The sequence below is a fragment of the Megascapheus bottae genome, chromosome 19 (assembly GCF_031878675.1).
Source record: "Megascapheus bottae isolate mThoBot1 chromosome 19, mThoBot2.hap1, whole genome shotgun sequence".
Taxonomy (NCBI): Eukaryota; Metazoa; Chordata; class Mammalia; order Rodentia; family Geomyidae; genus Megascapheus; species Megascapheus bottae.
This window is the reverse complement of record NC_143527.1, coordinates 20603157-20619315: the sequence shown is the minus strand read 5'-3', so window position 1 is coordinate 20619315 and position 16159 is coordinate 20603157. Positions and strand designations below refer to the sequence as shown.

Genomic DNA, 16159 nt, shown 5'->3' with positions numbered 1-16159 from the left:
TACTTTAAGAAACCTGTGTGGGTGACCTGATGGGTCAGAGGATCTGGATTTTACCATCTCTTACCAGCCCTGTGGCTACAGATAAATCATATGATCTTGCTTAACTTTCTTCATCCCAAGAGGGAGAGTAAACAGTGGCCAGTGCACACAAATTGTTTGTGTGTTTGTTTTCCCTATAAGGAAATGAGATCAAATAGGTAACTACTTGTATAAACCTTAGCAGAATATACAAATTACACACAGAAGAGGCTGTTTTTTATTACCCAAGGTCACAAAACTCATTAAAAGGACTCTGGGAAAGTCAGGCCCCACAGACTCTGCTTCTCCACCCTGACCTGGTGACCTTGACCAACCTGGGGATGAGGTAATTGAGCAGCAGCTTCTACTTGGAAAGAAACAGGATCAAAATATTGAAACTATTGACTTACCCTTAAGGCAGTAAACAGTGCTTTGGTCTCTGACCTTTTCGCATCCTGGGGCAGTCAATAACCTAGCCACTAGATGCAGTGCCTGCCACTGATTTTGATCTGGGAGTAGTTTAACCTTGAACTGAGGTCTAAGTAACCAAGGCAACAGGAAGTCAGCTTGTGCATCTCAGGAGTAGGAATCCATAAATCACGTCTCTAATGCAAACATGGTGTGCAGGTAGAGGTTTGAGGGGATAAGTGGGCTATGAGAAATTACCCTGGAAAATGAAGAACTGTCCCTTGATAGGCAACAGACATGTTTCAATGAAGAAAAAAATATATACACACACACATACATATCAGTAGAGGTCAACAGGTGATAGCTGCATGTTTTCATATAGCTTTAACTTTCTTTTTTTTATTTCTGCTTAGTTCTGTCTTTTAATTATTAGCAGATGTTGTATCTGCAAAATCATTATTATTTCCTCCTTTTGAAACACACTGGCTTGCAAATATGCAAACCTCAGTGCTGATTGTCTTAGGTTGAGTGCAGAATCAATGTACCAGGAACTCTGCACACAGTCTGAATTTCCATAATGATCCTTCTCCAAACCCAAGTCTCACCTGGCATTTTCTTGTGCCCCCAGTAAAGAGGGGTACTACATATCTCTGCGGCCCTGTCTGAACAAAGCTGCTCATAGGTATTTTCTGTGATCAACTTTCTGCCTCAGAAACCAAACTCACACTGAGAAGGACATTCCCAGAATGTACCTCTACTTTGGTCTCACTCACCAGCAAGTACATGGCATGAAGGGAAACAAAGCCTCTCCCGGGGCTACCTGCTCAGTACTTTCTCTCAAGGAGCAATCTTCCCTCTTAGTCTCCCCCAAGTCAGACTGTGTCATTTATCACATATTTTTAGACTGTCCTTGGTTTAAAGTTTATCTAGTATTCTTGTCCCTGTAATATTATTTCTAGGATTGTTTCCATTATCCTTTCAAAACCCCAAAATACTGAGCAAGAGCCAAGACTGGCTTTATATATTTTTTCCTCCCATTTGTTTCTGAAAATTGATAACTACCAAGCAGTACTATAATCTGTAAAGTCTTCGATTGCCTAGGGTTTTCTGAAGAAGCTGAATAGTGACAATCTGAATGACACAGTGTTTTTTAAGTGTCATTTTATTACATTTAACACGCTCTGTAACATAAACACTTGAGTAGCAAAGTATGCCCAACAGAGGTATGATCAGATCAACTTTAATGAGATGATGTGGGCTGAGACTAATTTAGATTGTGAACATTTGCATGAAAATGGGTACAAGTGAAATGATTAGAAATCACTGGGTTCCCAAGTGAGAATTAAATATTCACCTACTAATCCTGTTTATTTCCTTCCATCCCCCAAGCACCTCATAATATAAGCAAAGATGTACCTGCCTTGCCTGTGCCCACAGATACAAAGATGACTTACCAATGAGCCTTTCAAAAGAGCAGCTACCCAGTAGAAGTCAGAGGGCTTGGGCCTTTAAAGTCTTTTGTGGAGGCTCTGAGCACTTCACTGAGGGCATATATTCCTAACCTGGAAATTTTCATTAGGAAGTTAGGAAATTTTCATTAGACTCTTGCCCGCTTTTGGATTTATTAGCAGTCCCTTGTTAAGCACACACACATTTAAGCAAATTCTTGTTTAGTGAATCAGTCATTCTATCCCAACAGCCATGCTCTAATCCACTTCTACATTTCCCCAAAACTGTGTTTGTTTCTACATTATGAAAAAAAGAAAGAAAGTTAGTTAGTTAGTTTAGGGCCAGGAGTGTGGCCTAGTGGTAGAAAGCTTGCCTAGGATGTACAAAGCATTGGGTTCGATTCCTCAGTACCACATACCACTCAGAAAAAGCTGGAAGTGGTGCTGTGGCTCAAGTGGCAGAATGCCAGCCTTGAGCAAAAAGTGTCCAAGGACAGTGCCCAGGCCCTGAGTTCAAGCCTCAGGACAGGGGAAAAAAAAGTAAGTTTATGATTTTTAAAACATTAATGATAACAAAGTCTAGGGAGTAGTTCTGAGCAGTCTTCCTTCAGAATAAACTCTGCTGTTTGATTTCATCACAGATGATTCTCTGTATGTACAATTTAAGTATATTGACCTTTACAGAGCTTATAGTGAGCATATCTACATATTTTGCTAATAGAACATACTCCACATGTTGATGAATCTTGCAATTATTCTATTATACCTTGCAATTGTTCTATTATATGTGGAAGTATGATTTAGCTTATAAACATATAAATAAAAGCCCGGTGTGGTGGCTCACTCCTATAATCCTAACTACTCTGGAGGCTGAGATCTGAGGATCAAGGTTCAAAGCCAGTTCAGGCACAAAAGGATCTGAGACTCTTATCTCCAATTAACCTCTAGAAAACGGAAGGTGGGGCTTGGCTCAAGGGGTAGGTCGGTATTCTTGAGCTGAAGAGCTCAGGGAACAGCGCCCAGTCCGAGTACAAGCCCCTTAACACGCCCCCCCCCCACCAATACACACTCAAAAAATCATATAAATGAATACATTGGGTACCATGCAAGTGTATACAAATGTATTAACTAATATATGGTAGATTCAAGAGAGAACTCAAATAGTGCTAATTCCTCAGAAAGGCAAAGTCAAAGTTCATCAAAATAAAGCACCAAGACAGGAATTCAAAAAGCATGGAATGGGCTAAAGGGGAAAGCAGTGGATAAACGAAGAGGATAAATGGGGGAAAATACACCCAAGAAGCCAGTGTATATCTTATCCAATTAAGAAGAGGAAGGAAGGGGTGGGGAGAGTAAGGACCACAGAGAATGGGGAAGACATATCATATTTATAAACTGCTTTGTCAAATGGCAACTCCCTTGTACAACTACTTAAAAATAACGAGAAGATCTTGACAGGCTCTATATTCAAAATGCAATGAAATAGCCAGGAACTTATGGCTCACATCCGTAATCCTAGCTACTCAGGAGGCTGAGATCCGAGAATCACATTTCAAAGCCTGCCCAGCTAAGAAAATCTGTGAGACTCTTATTTCCAAGTAATCACCAGAAGACCGGAAGTGGAGCTGTGGCTCACATGCTTGGAGCTCTAGTCTTAAATAGAGGAGCTCAAGGGTAGCACCCAAGCCCTGAGTTTAAAAGACCCACAACCAACCAAAAGAAAAAAGGCAATGAAATAAAAATTCCAAAAATAAAAGGAAGGTTATCTGTGGATTCTCAGACAGGTGTTTCAAAGATCAGGATGGAAAGAAGGTGGATGGTAAGGAGGGTAAAGGAAAACATCACTGTGGATTTCTCCTCAGGAGGACAGAGGTACCTTTTTCCACAGGTGGCAAGAAAGCCTTTGTGTCCTTTTCATGGAACTTACTTTGACAGGACATGGTTGAAACAAGGTGTAACAAGATGGTCCTGGCTACGTGGAAATTTCCAGCTCTAACAGTAAGAGCAGTATGAGATTATTCAGCTTTTCCTTAAGCTGTTGGAAATGAGTTCTCCTCATCTGTAAAATTGAGAAAATAGTAATATCCACACTACATGCCTCACTGGGTTGTCACAAGGCCCAAGTGAGGCTGATCTCGCTGTGGTGGGGAGATAATGGTGCTCTGAGAAGGGACTATATCACTCAGTTTGGTGGAGATGAGAGAAAAAACAGTGTAAATACCTGCTGTAATAAAACGCAATTTGTTGCTGCTGCTGCTGGCAAGGACTGATAGCCTCCAAATGAAGGGACTGAATAGATGGCCATTGGACATGGATCAGACTTACAAGTTTTTCAGCTAGGGATGTAAAAGGCGCCAAGAAACTCTTGGTCATGTCAGGAAAGAGACCTTAAAATTGGTTCTGAGAAAGTAATGGGGAATCATAGTTGTGATATTAGTAATCATATCAGCAGTAGACTCATTAATAACATGTGTGCAAACATTGCACTGTACATGAATTTACTCAGTGGATGCTGTACTATTTCTAAGCCTTGTGAGTGTGTGTGCATGTGTTGTGTGCGTGTGTTGTGTGCATGTGTGTGAGCATGTGTGTGTGAGCATGTGTGTGCGTGTGTGTGTATGTGAGAGAGAGAGCAAGAGAGAGAGAGAGAGAGAGAGAGAGAGAGAGAGAGAGAGAGAGAGAGAGAGAGAGCGCATGTGTATTGCATGCATGTGAGTGTGCGTGTGTGTGCTGGTCCTGGGACTTGAACTCAGGGCCTGGTTGCTGTCCTTAAGCTCTTTTGCTCAGGGCTAATGCTCTACCATAGCACCACTTCCAGTTTCAGGAGTCTTGCAGGCTTTCCTGCCTGGGCTGGCTTCAAACCCATGATCCTCTGGTATCAGCCTCTTCAGTCCCTAGGATTACAGGTGTGTAATTACCAGGGTGTGGCTCTAAGCCATTTTTCAGTTTACAAAAGTTTAGGAATTCAAAGTAACTTTCTCTTGATCACAAAGGCAAAAAGTGTCAGTGCCTGAACAAAGCTTGGGGAAAAAAGGTTGCAGCGAAGCTTGCACCAGTCTTACCAGGCTTTTAGATGGCCTAAATAACTCAGACTACTTGTCAAGACCAGCCAAACATATTAGCACTTGCTTAGCTTAGCGATGATTGATATTGTCAGTCCTCCTCACACTCCAGTAGGTCGACTTGTAATTATTATTGCAATAATTTACAGGTATTAGTTATGTGTTCAAGTGGGGCTCTGTGGGACATTTAAATATATGTATTAAGAGTATTAATTGTATGTATTCAAATGAGATTTGGTGGGCTATTTAAATTTTTGTATGGGCTGTACACTCTTCAAGTCCATCCTTCCTCTTCCTCCCTTAACAAAATGTAGCAACCACCATTCTCCAATCAAGTCAGCTTTGCTTTCCCTAAACTTCCACATAGGAGAGAGAATATGCGGTGCGTGTTTTTTTTTTTTTATGTCTGATTTACACCATCTAACATAATGTCCACTACTTCTGTCCATTTTGCTACAACTGATGGGATTTCATTCCTCTTCCTGGGTGAATAGTAGTCCACTGTATATATATGTAGACTGCATTTTCTTCATTCCTTTGCCCTTTGACAGACCTTGAGCCTTATTGCCTGTCTAGATCATGTTCATTTCCCACCCTGACTTTACAAATGCTCTTCTGGACAGAGAGAATGCCTCTCCCTCACGTTGCCACTCTAACACGATCCCTGCACAGCCTGACTTCATTCATTTCTTCCTGCTCTTCTCTCTGCAGCCAGACACCACTTCAAGAACCTAGGATGAACTGCACACTCAACTAAGTGTAGTCTATTTTGTCCTTCTAAGATGGTCTTCCCAACTGGGTTGAAAAGTGAAACCTCCTCGAGAGAAAATTGTGACTTCCCCCTTCTTGCTGTAGAGATAGGAGTATTGGCTCTTAGAAGGCTACTGTGGACCTATGCAATATATCACTTCATTAGTCCTTGGTTCCTACTTCCAGGCTGCCAGTTTGAAATGCTATTACTCCTAATTTCAGCCACAAAATTCGTCATCCCTTTGACTTTTCCTTCACTCATTTCTAAAACTTTATTCTGTGAGTGCCAGCAGGAGGTCCAATCATGACTGTGTTTGAAGATCCTAGTCAAGTCTTATATTGTTCTTTTAAATTAACCACAGGCTCTGGGCTATTTTTTTTTACAGGGATGCCAAGCCCTCACTTAAAAGTGGACCAGACGGCAGCGCATAGTAAGAGCGAGGGCTCGGTCTCCGCGATGATGACCAGGAAGAAACCCTCTGCAGTGGATAGTGTTGCGATTCCACCTACTCCCGTGCTATCGCTCCTCGCTGCATCTGCAGCCACATCAGACGCAGGTGAGCATTTTCCAGATGCTTTAAGTTTACCTCCATGAAGAGATGTGGAGAAGGCCCATGGTGGATGTGGTGTAGGGTACAGGTAAGACTTCTTGTTGGGCCAGCACGAGGTTTCCCATGTGGGTTGTGATCTCACAAAGGAACTTCAGTTTGGAATGAAGAGTGCAAGACTATTCTGAAAAGGTTTCTAGGTTATTCTAAAACTGGCCCAGTGAAGATCAGCTAAATGCTAACAGTATTAATTGAATTCTGTGAAGTAAATACTTGCATTCTCATTTTCTAAAGCAGAAGCTAAGAGCAGAGAAACTTGTCTCAGCAACTTGTTGACAGTCAGGATCTCAAAGCATTTCTCCAAACCTCTGCATTTTACTCCATCACTTGCACTCTTAGAATTGAAACATGGTGGTCTCTGATCTTCCTTGAGACAGTGATACCTTCTACCTCCCTATGTCACCAATTCCCCAGCAGTTCCCACAGTCCCCTAGAGTCATTGAAATCTTTATTCTGATTACCTGAGATGTTCACAGTCCAGCCCCTTCCAGCTCTGTCCCTTTTCTGCCCCCTTACGTTCTCTGCAAGACAATCCAACTTTGCCCCTCTGTCAAGAACATAGGCCTTGGATGTGACTTAACACCTGTGCTTGAGGACAGTGCTACTCACCTCCTGCTCACATCTTCAAGGCCCAGCTTGCCACTGTTCCTGCAAATGTTCATGGTGCTGGGGATCTCTACTGTGCATTTATCTTCACAATGTCTTCTACTTACCTTCTTCCCTGCAACAAGGTTATGCACACCTCATAGCTGTCCACGGCTTAGATTCTTGTGGTTGGCATAGGATGCAAAATGATGGCACATTCCATTGCTATTTGAATAACTACACTGTACTTAGACATCCCTGTTATGATTAGAAGCCAAGAAGTGACTCACTCCAAGCTGTGTCCTCATTCAGCAGGTGGCTTTGAACAGATAACTTCAACTTCTCTGTGTGCCTACCTCCTTCACAGAAATCACTAGCAGTTAGAAAACAAGCCCAGTGGAAATAATAAGAAATATTTGCAATGATACTGCCCAAATCAGATTTGGAAAATATTGGCAGGATTTTTGTGTGAAAAGAACTGTTCTGTGTTGTAAAGTGAGTGTGAGGAATACTGCTTCCCTACCTTCCTGTTGTCCAGAGCTTTTTACTGAGAAGGACATGCTAAGCTTAGAGAGGAAGCAGCATAGAATTCCACAGCCTAATCTGACCACACAACTTATTTTTCTGTGACATGTCTTGGAAATAGTACCCTCCATTATTGTTTTGGATTAACCTGCTTTTGAAATTCCAATGAAGTCATCTCTTAAAAATCATCATCACCTTTCAAAGGAAAGAATGTCACAGAGGAATGGAATGGAGGCCACCTCTGAGGCTGGCTAGACCAGTAGCATTTGTGTAGGAGGTGTCTGGTCGAGGGAGACAGGTAAACAGAATGCCAGAATGTGTAAACCATTACCATGACTGCATATCTACCATGAGTAGATATCATGTGGCTAGAGAAAAAGCTGTGGGCCATGGTCCACTCAACTCACTAGGATAATTGCTTATTCACCTTATTGTCTAAGCACTGGAGAGCTCACTTTATGGTTTCAGAAATTAGCCCGTGTTTCCAATTTTGCTTGCCAAGCACAGATATTTCCCACTGGCCAAAAGACAGGTGGTTTCCTCCCCTCCCCCAACCTACCCTCCATGATCATCCTCTGCATTTTTTTTTTTACTATTCAGTGTGAGAGAGACTGGTCTTGGGATTATGTGCTTATATACGCTTACCTTCTATGCTTGTAACCCCAGTAAGGGATTTATAACTATTCTAAGCAAGTAGAAGGAATAGGAGGTAGATATTGGACTTTGAAACCTGCCTCTCCATGAATTAGAGCTGAGCCAAAGGAACTCTGTTTCAAGATGTAGGAATGGATATTTAGTTTTTTGGCAGTTCTAAAATGAGACCCTCATGAGAATTGCAGAGATTCGGTCCATTTCCGGATCTCAGGCGGCTGAGCAGAAAATTTGAGAGGAAACAAGCCAAGGATCTACCCCAGATGCTGGAAGCCAGACCTTCCTGAGATTTCACTTCCCACAGATAAACAGATTCCCACAAACCTGAGAGAACTGGGAATACACAGGCTGGGCCCAGGTCCAATGCTGTGTTCCACACATGGAGGAGCAGGTGCCTCCCAAGACTCAGAGATTCACTTGAGGTCACACAACTGGAATACAGCCCACATTTCACAATTCACTGCCTGGTTTGCAGTGGAACCCCACTTCTTGCCCTTGGCCCAACATAAGCAAAGACATTTCTTTTTTCCTATCTATGAACACTTACTTGTTTGGAAAGCATAACTGAAACTCATAATCTAATGAAGCAGATAGCTCTAACCAAACTCGAGTACATAGAAGTCTGTAGGAGTTTGATCTCATTTAATGGACTGAGCATTAATCATATATATTTTTTAAATTTAATTTTATTATCAGGGTGATTACAGAAGTGTAACAGTTACATATGTAAGGTAATGAGTACATTTCTTGTCAAACATTCTTGCCCCCTCCTTTATTTTTCTTCCACTTTCTTCCCCCAACCCCCTCCCCCAACATATTGTCTTGTTGCATTTGCTGGTTGTCCTTTATCTCACTATTTTGTTGTTCCCCTTTCCTTCCCCAATTCAGATAAACATATATACAAAGACACAGGGTACCAAAATCAAATACATGACAGCAAGGGATAAACCAAAGGAGGGGAAAAAAAAAGAAAGAACACAGTACATTGAAAACAACAACAACAAAGAAAAACCTCTTATTTCCATATCTTGGAGTTCATTTTGATTAGCATCATTTTATATGTTCATATATGCATAGCAATTGAGCTATTATGATTCTCTTCTAGGACTACCTATGTTTCTTTGGGTCTGGCTTACTTCACTTAATATGATTTTTTTCCAAGTCTTCCCATTTCCTTACGAATGGGACAATGTCATTCTGATAGCAGCATAGAATTCCACTGTGTATATATGCCCCATTAACATACTTCTAATGTTACAACTTGCTGGATTTTCATTTTCTTTAGATTTCTTTTCTCTTTCACTATAAGTAAAGTAAATTTAGACTTGATTCTGATTTTAAGAATAAATTTACTGATTCTTTATTTTCTAATAGATCATCATTTCTACAGGATATCTTGAGAGAGCCAGGCAACTTCAGGGGTTGTGGGGGAGGACTAAAGTGTTACACTAAGTTGATTTATAATGAAAGTTTAATTTTCAGTGCTGAAGTCTGAAGTGAGGGTCTTGCATTTTCTATGCAGGTGCTTTACATCCCGGTCTTTATTCATTGGTTATTTTTGAGGAAGGGTCTCACATTCACACTGGTTGTGTTCCTGGACCTTGATCTGCCTCCTTGAAGCTTCTTGAGTTAATTGAGATCATAAGTGAATGCTACCACACCCAATAACTTCTAGTGAGATGAAGTCTCTTGGACTTTTCTACCCATCTGGCCTAGCCTGGAAACACAGTTTTCCTAATTTCAGCCCTTCCAAATAACTAGTACCACCGACATAAACCAACAGCACAAAATTAGTTTTTAAAAAATAAACATAAACAGGGGTAAGAGAATTAAAAAATGATAGACCTAAAAAAAGATACTGAAATAATTCAATTAATTAGAGATTCATTTCATTTAAAATTAAGAGATTCTAAGTTACTTAATACACTTCCTATATACTTACTCATGCTCAGTAAATAATCCCTGAGTAGAGAAGGAATGGTTGAGGAAAGATCTGTGTGTTTATCCAGAATTGACTGTGATTGAAGACACTTGAGAAAGACATCCTAAATTCCGGAATGCATAAAACTTAAGTGAAAAAAAAATATTTTACAGAAACATTGTAGACTGTTGGTAAATGTTTTCGAAGTAACCAGTTGCTCCATCATCCTAACTGATTCTTTTTCAAACAGGTGATTTTTGGTTACAATTTCCTTGTTTTGTAAACATTCGAGTACAGGAGAAACTATTATGGGCCATAAGTTGTTGTTGTTGTTTTAATGTCTTTACCAGCTTAAGTGTGTGAGCACATGGATGTGTGTGAAGAAGAGACCTCAAGCTTTGTTGTTTAAGGCAATATTTTGGTTTCCCAGAACCTGAGACTCTGCTGGTTATGAAGGTATTGATCTGTAGAAGGAGCAGTAGCAGATATGCAGAAAAGGATAAGCCAGCATGATTTCCAAGGAGAGAGGGAAGAAAGGAGGTAGGGCCAGCAGCAGCCGTTGCCATCAGAGCTCCAACGGGTCAGCTGGTGTGATCAAACTGCTAGATAGTTATTGATTTACCACAGTCCCCTGGCTCAGCATAGGAGGGCTGATTCAAGGGAGTGCTGCATCATTATTGTGGGTAATTAGGGCTAATGCAGTAAAAGCTTCAATAAAGTTTGTTCAAAGTGATGCATAATTTGAAACAACTCCTATTACACTTGCCCAATAATGATTTAATAACCATATCAGATAATCCATACTGAAATAATTCAGGCTAATTTTTCTTGCCTTCTACATATTGAACTAACTTCTTAGGAGATCATGCAATATATAGACAATTTGTAAATTCACTCTTCCATGTATTTTTTTTCTTCTCTTTGGGTTTAACAGAACTATAGTATAGTTTCTTCATATAGGGAAGACTATATTGAGGTAGATTCTGTATTGTGATAACTCAATAAAAAGCCCCAAAACAAAATTCCTCTAGTTTGGAAACTAAAAGTTTAGACTAGGAATGATAAAAAAGTTGAGAATATATACATATATATATATATATATATATATGTGTGTGTGTGTGTGTCCCTCTCTCCCCTGCATTTCTCTCTCTCTCTCTCTCTCTGTCACACACACGCATACACATCATTGATGTTCCTTCATCTTAAGTAGCAGGAGAAAAAAGCACCTTTCAGGGATGCCATGAGAAAATCCCAATTGTTCAAGGTATAGCTCTGTGAAAGGTAACAGCAAAGTATATAACACTGCTGAGCCTTTCTATCTTTTTCATATCAAGGCTAATAATCCTTTTTTTCCCCAAAAACCATATAATCTGCCTTATTTAACAATGTATTTAACATGAGTAAATGATAGTACTTAAGTTTTACAAATCTATTAGATTTAGGAGCATTCTGCTTCTCACAGTAGGGAATAATATTAGGTAATAAATTTGGCCATCAACCAAACTTTTTACTTGGTCAAAACTGAGTATACCCATCATCAAGGTGGAAAACCTTGAGAAAGGAATAACAGTGATAAAGAATAGCATGAATTCCATATCCTAACAGAACTGGAATGGAATCTAGGAAGGTAGTAGCTAGACAGCAGTGATGATGAATATTGGCTTTAGCTCCCAAATTTCAACGTTTGATTTCACTCTTCATCAACCATCATGTATGAGAAAGATCTCTGAATGATAAAATAATGTCCTGGTGCAAAAAAAGCAATGAGCAGGTCTTTAAGGATTGATGATTGTTTTCATTGGCTTTCTGTGTTATGTGGAATTATCTGACACTCTTAACCACAATAACAGAGACATTTTGGCAAAAATCTTGTCTTCCAAAACACAGCAAATAAATGTGCAAATTAATAAAAATTTGAATATCTAAGAACCATAAGGACACACACACACACACTAAAGGGACCCTCAGGTTACAAAATTAATCCTTACAAGCCCCAACTAACTCAAAATACATAGAAGAAAACAATCCAAGCAGATCTAGGGAAAAAAAAGCTTAATTTTAAAACACTTGGTCAAATTACCTGAAAAGGACTTCTGATAGACTCCTGTTGAAACATCACAAAATGATACTGTGTTCATCTAGAAAGCCTCCCTCCATTTGGCAGCTTTGTGAAAAGCTGCCCTTCATTGGCTCTGGCCTAAGAATCCCAGCCTGGTTAGAAGCTGCTTTGCTCTCCTTGGGGACTCACTACACCAAGCAAACATTTCTGAAAAAACCCACTGTTACTGTCATTTCCACCCCTAAATGGGGAAATAAGTTTGACTCTGATTTAATCTGGACATCATAGGGCACCTGAGCCATTTCTATCATGACTAGAGTGATAACATTCCGGGATCGCATCCAATTGCCCCAAATCTGTTCCCTGCCCTCCCTTCCAGGCCATCTCCTGGAAACCTCAGCCATGGCAGCACTTCTTTCAGATCCCCACTGCCAGAGCATGGTTTGACCTCACTCAGCTCCTGAAGAAGGGAAGCATCATACTGATAAAGACGGTCCAAGGGAAGAGCAGAGATCCTTCTTGTTAGGGCTATAGGAATGCTGACTGTCCAGCAAGATGGTTCCATGCATGTCAACAGTAGGCAACATAATCTCTGTGTTTAAGTTTTCTGCTGGACTGATTTTTTTCTTTGAAAATATCTACAAATTAACATACAGGGTGACAGATTTTGTACCTGGAATCAGTATGGACAGCAAGTCCCACAAGAATGAATGTCTGTAGCAATTTCTCTAACAAAAAGTAAGTGGTAGAGACTTGCCTAGCAATTCTAAGGTTTTGAGTTCAAAACACAGTACCACAAAAAGAAAAAAAAAACTGTGAGGTATTGGATGTACAGAGTATCTTTCCTCACCTGAAAAATCTAACATTTTCAGCATGAACTACTCAATGGAAGACAAGAGATTCAGAGACCGTTGCGGTATTTTATTTTACATATGATAGCTCTGCATTGTGGCTTGAAGCAGTTTCCCTAAGCAGTAAACATTGTCTCTTTAGATTGTCTCATCTAATGAATATTAGGCATCTTATGAATCTTAGGTTCTTGGAAAAAGAGAGAGAGGGGAGGATGAATGGATAGGAGGGACGGAAGGAGGGAGGGAAGAATAGAAATAAAAACCAAGAGTAAATTTACTCCTGAGCAATTCACAATCATATTTTGGTGCCAAGAACCTTGTGTAAGGCTGGGGAACATTCTCCATAAACATGTCTGGACAGAGTTTAATTTTCTCTCCAGAACTGAGGGCTTTTTTGTTTTTGTTTTTAAGACAGAAGGTTTAATGACAGGTTTGGAAGTGCTGCATTGGTAAGAAGTTTAACTCGATTTATCTTCTCTGAATGCTTCATGCAGATTACATTCCCAACCACCTCTTGCTACAGTCAGACCCTCTTAAAAATAGAGTAATGATAATAATACATTTTATCTCCTTCTCAGCGATGGTATCATTCACACCTCCATTGAAGCCCAGTGGGAGGTTTGGCTGTGAGGCATCAGACTCAGGGGGAGTCAGGTGCGATTATTGTAATGAGGACTCCACACTCTGTGAAATGCAGAAAAGAAAACCTCCCCTATGAGAGGTGATTTCTATTAAGATACTCATTTTATATCAAATATTCAAGCTCTTCTTTATAAATGGGAGAGAGCGAGAAGACATTCTTCCAGGGGCAGATTTTACGCCATGCAGAATGAAAGGGCACAAATATTTTATGACCAGTTCTGAGATGAAAGTGCAGCAGCTGCCTTGTTCCTTGGCTTTTCCATTTCCACAAGTCTAATTAGATTGTTGGTTTAATGGTGGTGAGATAATTTAGTGGCAACTGAAAGCAACTATGTTAATGAGAAGGGAACATAGTGCTTTGGGTTTCCTGTAATTAATGGAGAGTTTTTGAAAAACTTCACAGTTCCAGTGAAGTTGGCATCATGAGCCAGGCTGTTGAGACAAGGGTAAAGTCTTGCCTGTTCATGGATGCAGAGATTGCCTCAGGCAATGTGCAAGGACTGTGAAATGACAGTCATTAAGAATGATCTTGAGTGGTCAAGGCAGGCTATAGTCAAGTCTAAGAGAACAGAGTGTCTTAGAGGGAAGAAGGGAGGGAGGAACAGAGCAAGGGTTATGAGGTAGGTTTGGCAGAGAAAGAGACTGAGAGACAGAGACAGAGATGGAGACAGAGAAACAGTGTTTTGCCAATCCTTTTATGTTGCAGTGGGGGAAAGAAAACTTTAAGACATTACATTGTTTTAACTGGGTGTCAGGAAAGTTGTGTTCCTTTTGCTACCACACTGAGATTGAATAGAAACTGGAATTGGAATTCAAGGATGGAGATATTTTGAAATCCTCATTATAGTAAGTAATGCTATTTTTTAACACATTGCATTATGTTAAATGCAATCAGTTAAATGGAAAAAAAAATATTGGCAAGAAGGAAGCAAAAGTGCAAATGATAACACCCATCTCACATTCCAAACTTTATATGTGCTTTATGGCCCTTCTCATGTGAAAATGAAGTCATGCTACATCATGTGAACTGTGCTGTCAAGATACTTGTGTTGTAGCTCATTCATAACATCATTACTTAGCCTTTGTTCCCACTTCCTTTCCAAGCACTCTTACCTCAGTTGAAGAGTATTGCTGTATCAAGTTCCACCTAACTCAAATGTTTGCAGGTCTAGATATGATTATTTGCTATAAACTGTCCATTCTTTTGACAGCTCTGGGTTTTGAGTTCAGTACTTTTGGCTTGCTAGGCAGATGTTCTGTAGCTTGAGCCATGCCTCCCCTTTTGGCTATGGTTATTTTTATGATTGAGTCTTGCTTTTTTCCCTCAGGCTACCCTGGACTTTGATTCTCTTGTTGACACTTTCCACCATTACTGTTGAGATGGATTTCACAAACTTTTTTGCCCCTGTTGGCCTAGACCCCACATCCTCCTGATCTCAACCTCCTTATGTAGCTGGGATTGCATACATGAGCTACTAGCATCCATCAAATTGTCAGTTTTGAAAATACAATCATAAATATTTTGTAATGAGACAGAGAATAACTGGGGACTATAGAGTTCTGTTGGTTGTCTCAGAGAAAGCAGACATAAGATTACTTCTTGTCCTAGAGAAACTTTGTACATTATTTGAGAAGCTCTGACTCTAAAATATCAGGTGACCAAAATAATATTTTCAACTAAAGGGATTCTGCGGAATAAGCTTGTCCTAGAGAAAAAAGACTTGAGAAACACAGTAACTACCAGGATAGGTTTGCAACATTTCTGAAATAGCCATCTTTCATTCTATTTGTATCCATTTTCTTAGTTTCACCTGTGCTGTTGGAAATAATAATAGGTGGAGCTGGAAGCCAGAATATTTGAGTCGGAATATGAAACACCTGGAATTCTAGAATAAGGCCTGAAGGGAAGTGACAGTAAAATGGCAGCTATGGGAAAGTAGATGTTTTCACTTGTGCTTTGGTTAGCCTACTTTTAAAAAAATTACTTAGCAACTATTAAACATTATTATTATTATCAAGATTTCTGGCTTGACTCAGATACTCTGGCCCCTTATGGCTAAGATTTCTATCTGGCTGTAGCAAGATTACATCTACCTCGTGTATTCTATTGATTTTAATGTGTCTCCCCACTCCTGCCATCACTTTTCATCATAACTTTTCCCAATTCCCCTCAGTGTGAATGAATGTCCCTCTTCTAAAATGCTTGGGACCAGAAATAGTTGCATTCTGATTTTTTAAATTTTGGAATAATTACACATATACGATTAAGTACCTAGGTCCCTGCAAGGAGCCATTGAAAGCGTGTGAACGCAAAACAATGTGCAGGAACACTTAATCTAGCAGGCATAGCATGCATAATCTGCCACAACATTTCCTGTTATTGTTATTTAATTATGGAATCCAGGGCTTGAGAAAGTCCTTTGAGGTTGTGAAATTCAGAGAACTTTGGTATGTTGATGAGGTTAGTAATAGAACGTTGAAAGGAAAAACTGGGCTTTCATATTCTGGGTCTTCTTATTCTTTATTTGGCTTCCTGTGCTCTTTGTTTTTCTAAGGGAATGCAGTATGCAACTGGCTACGAATCCTTGAGCAGTCAATCCTTCCTTGTGTGAATTGTTGAGTTACTGATTT

The 16159-nt window shown here is 40.0% G+C and overlaps 1 protein-coding gene across 2 annotated transcripts in view; it reads left to right on the top strand.

Annotated features, from left to right (window-relative positions):
- The window catches only part of Setbp1 (SET binding protein 1), a 324431-nt gene that overhangs the window by 296664 nt on the left and 11608 nt on the right, over positions 1–16159 (top strand). For both annotated transcript variants that reach the window (XM_090353180.1, XM_090353179.1), the window contains one exon: positions 6073–6243. In XM_090353180.1, coding sequence (XP_090209306.1) covers positions 6073–6243 — 171 coding nt within the window. The remainder of the gene's footprint in view (positions 1–6072; positions 6244–16159) is intronic.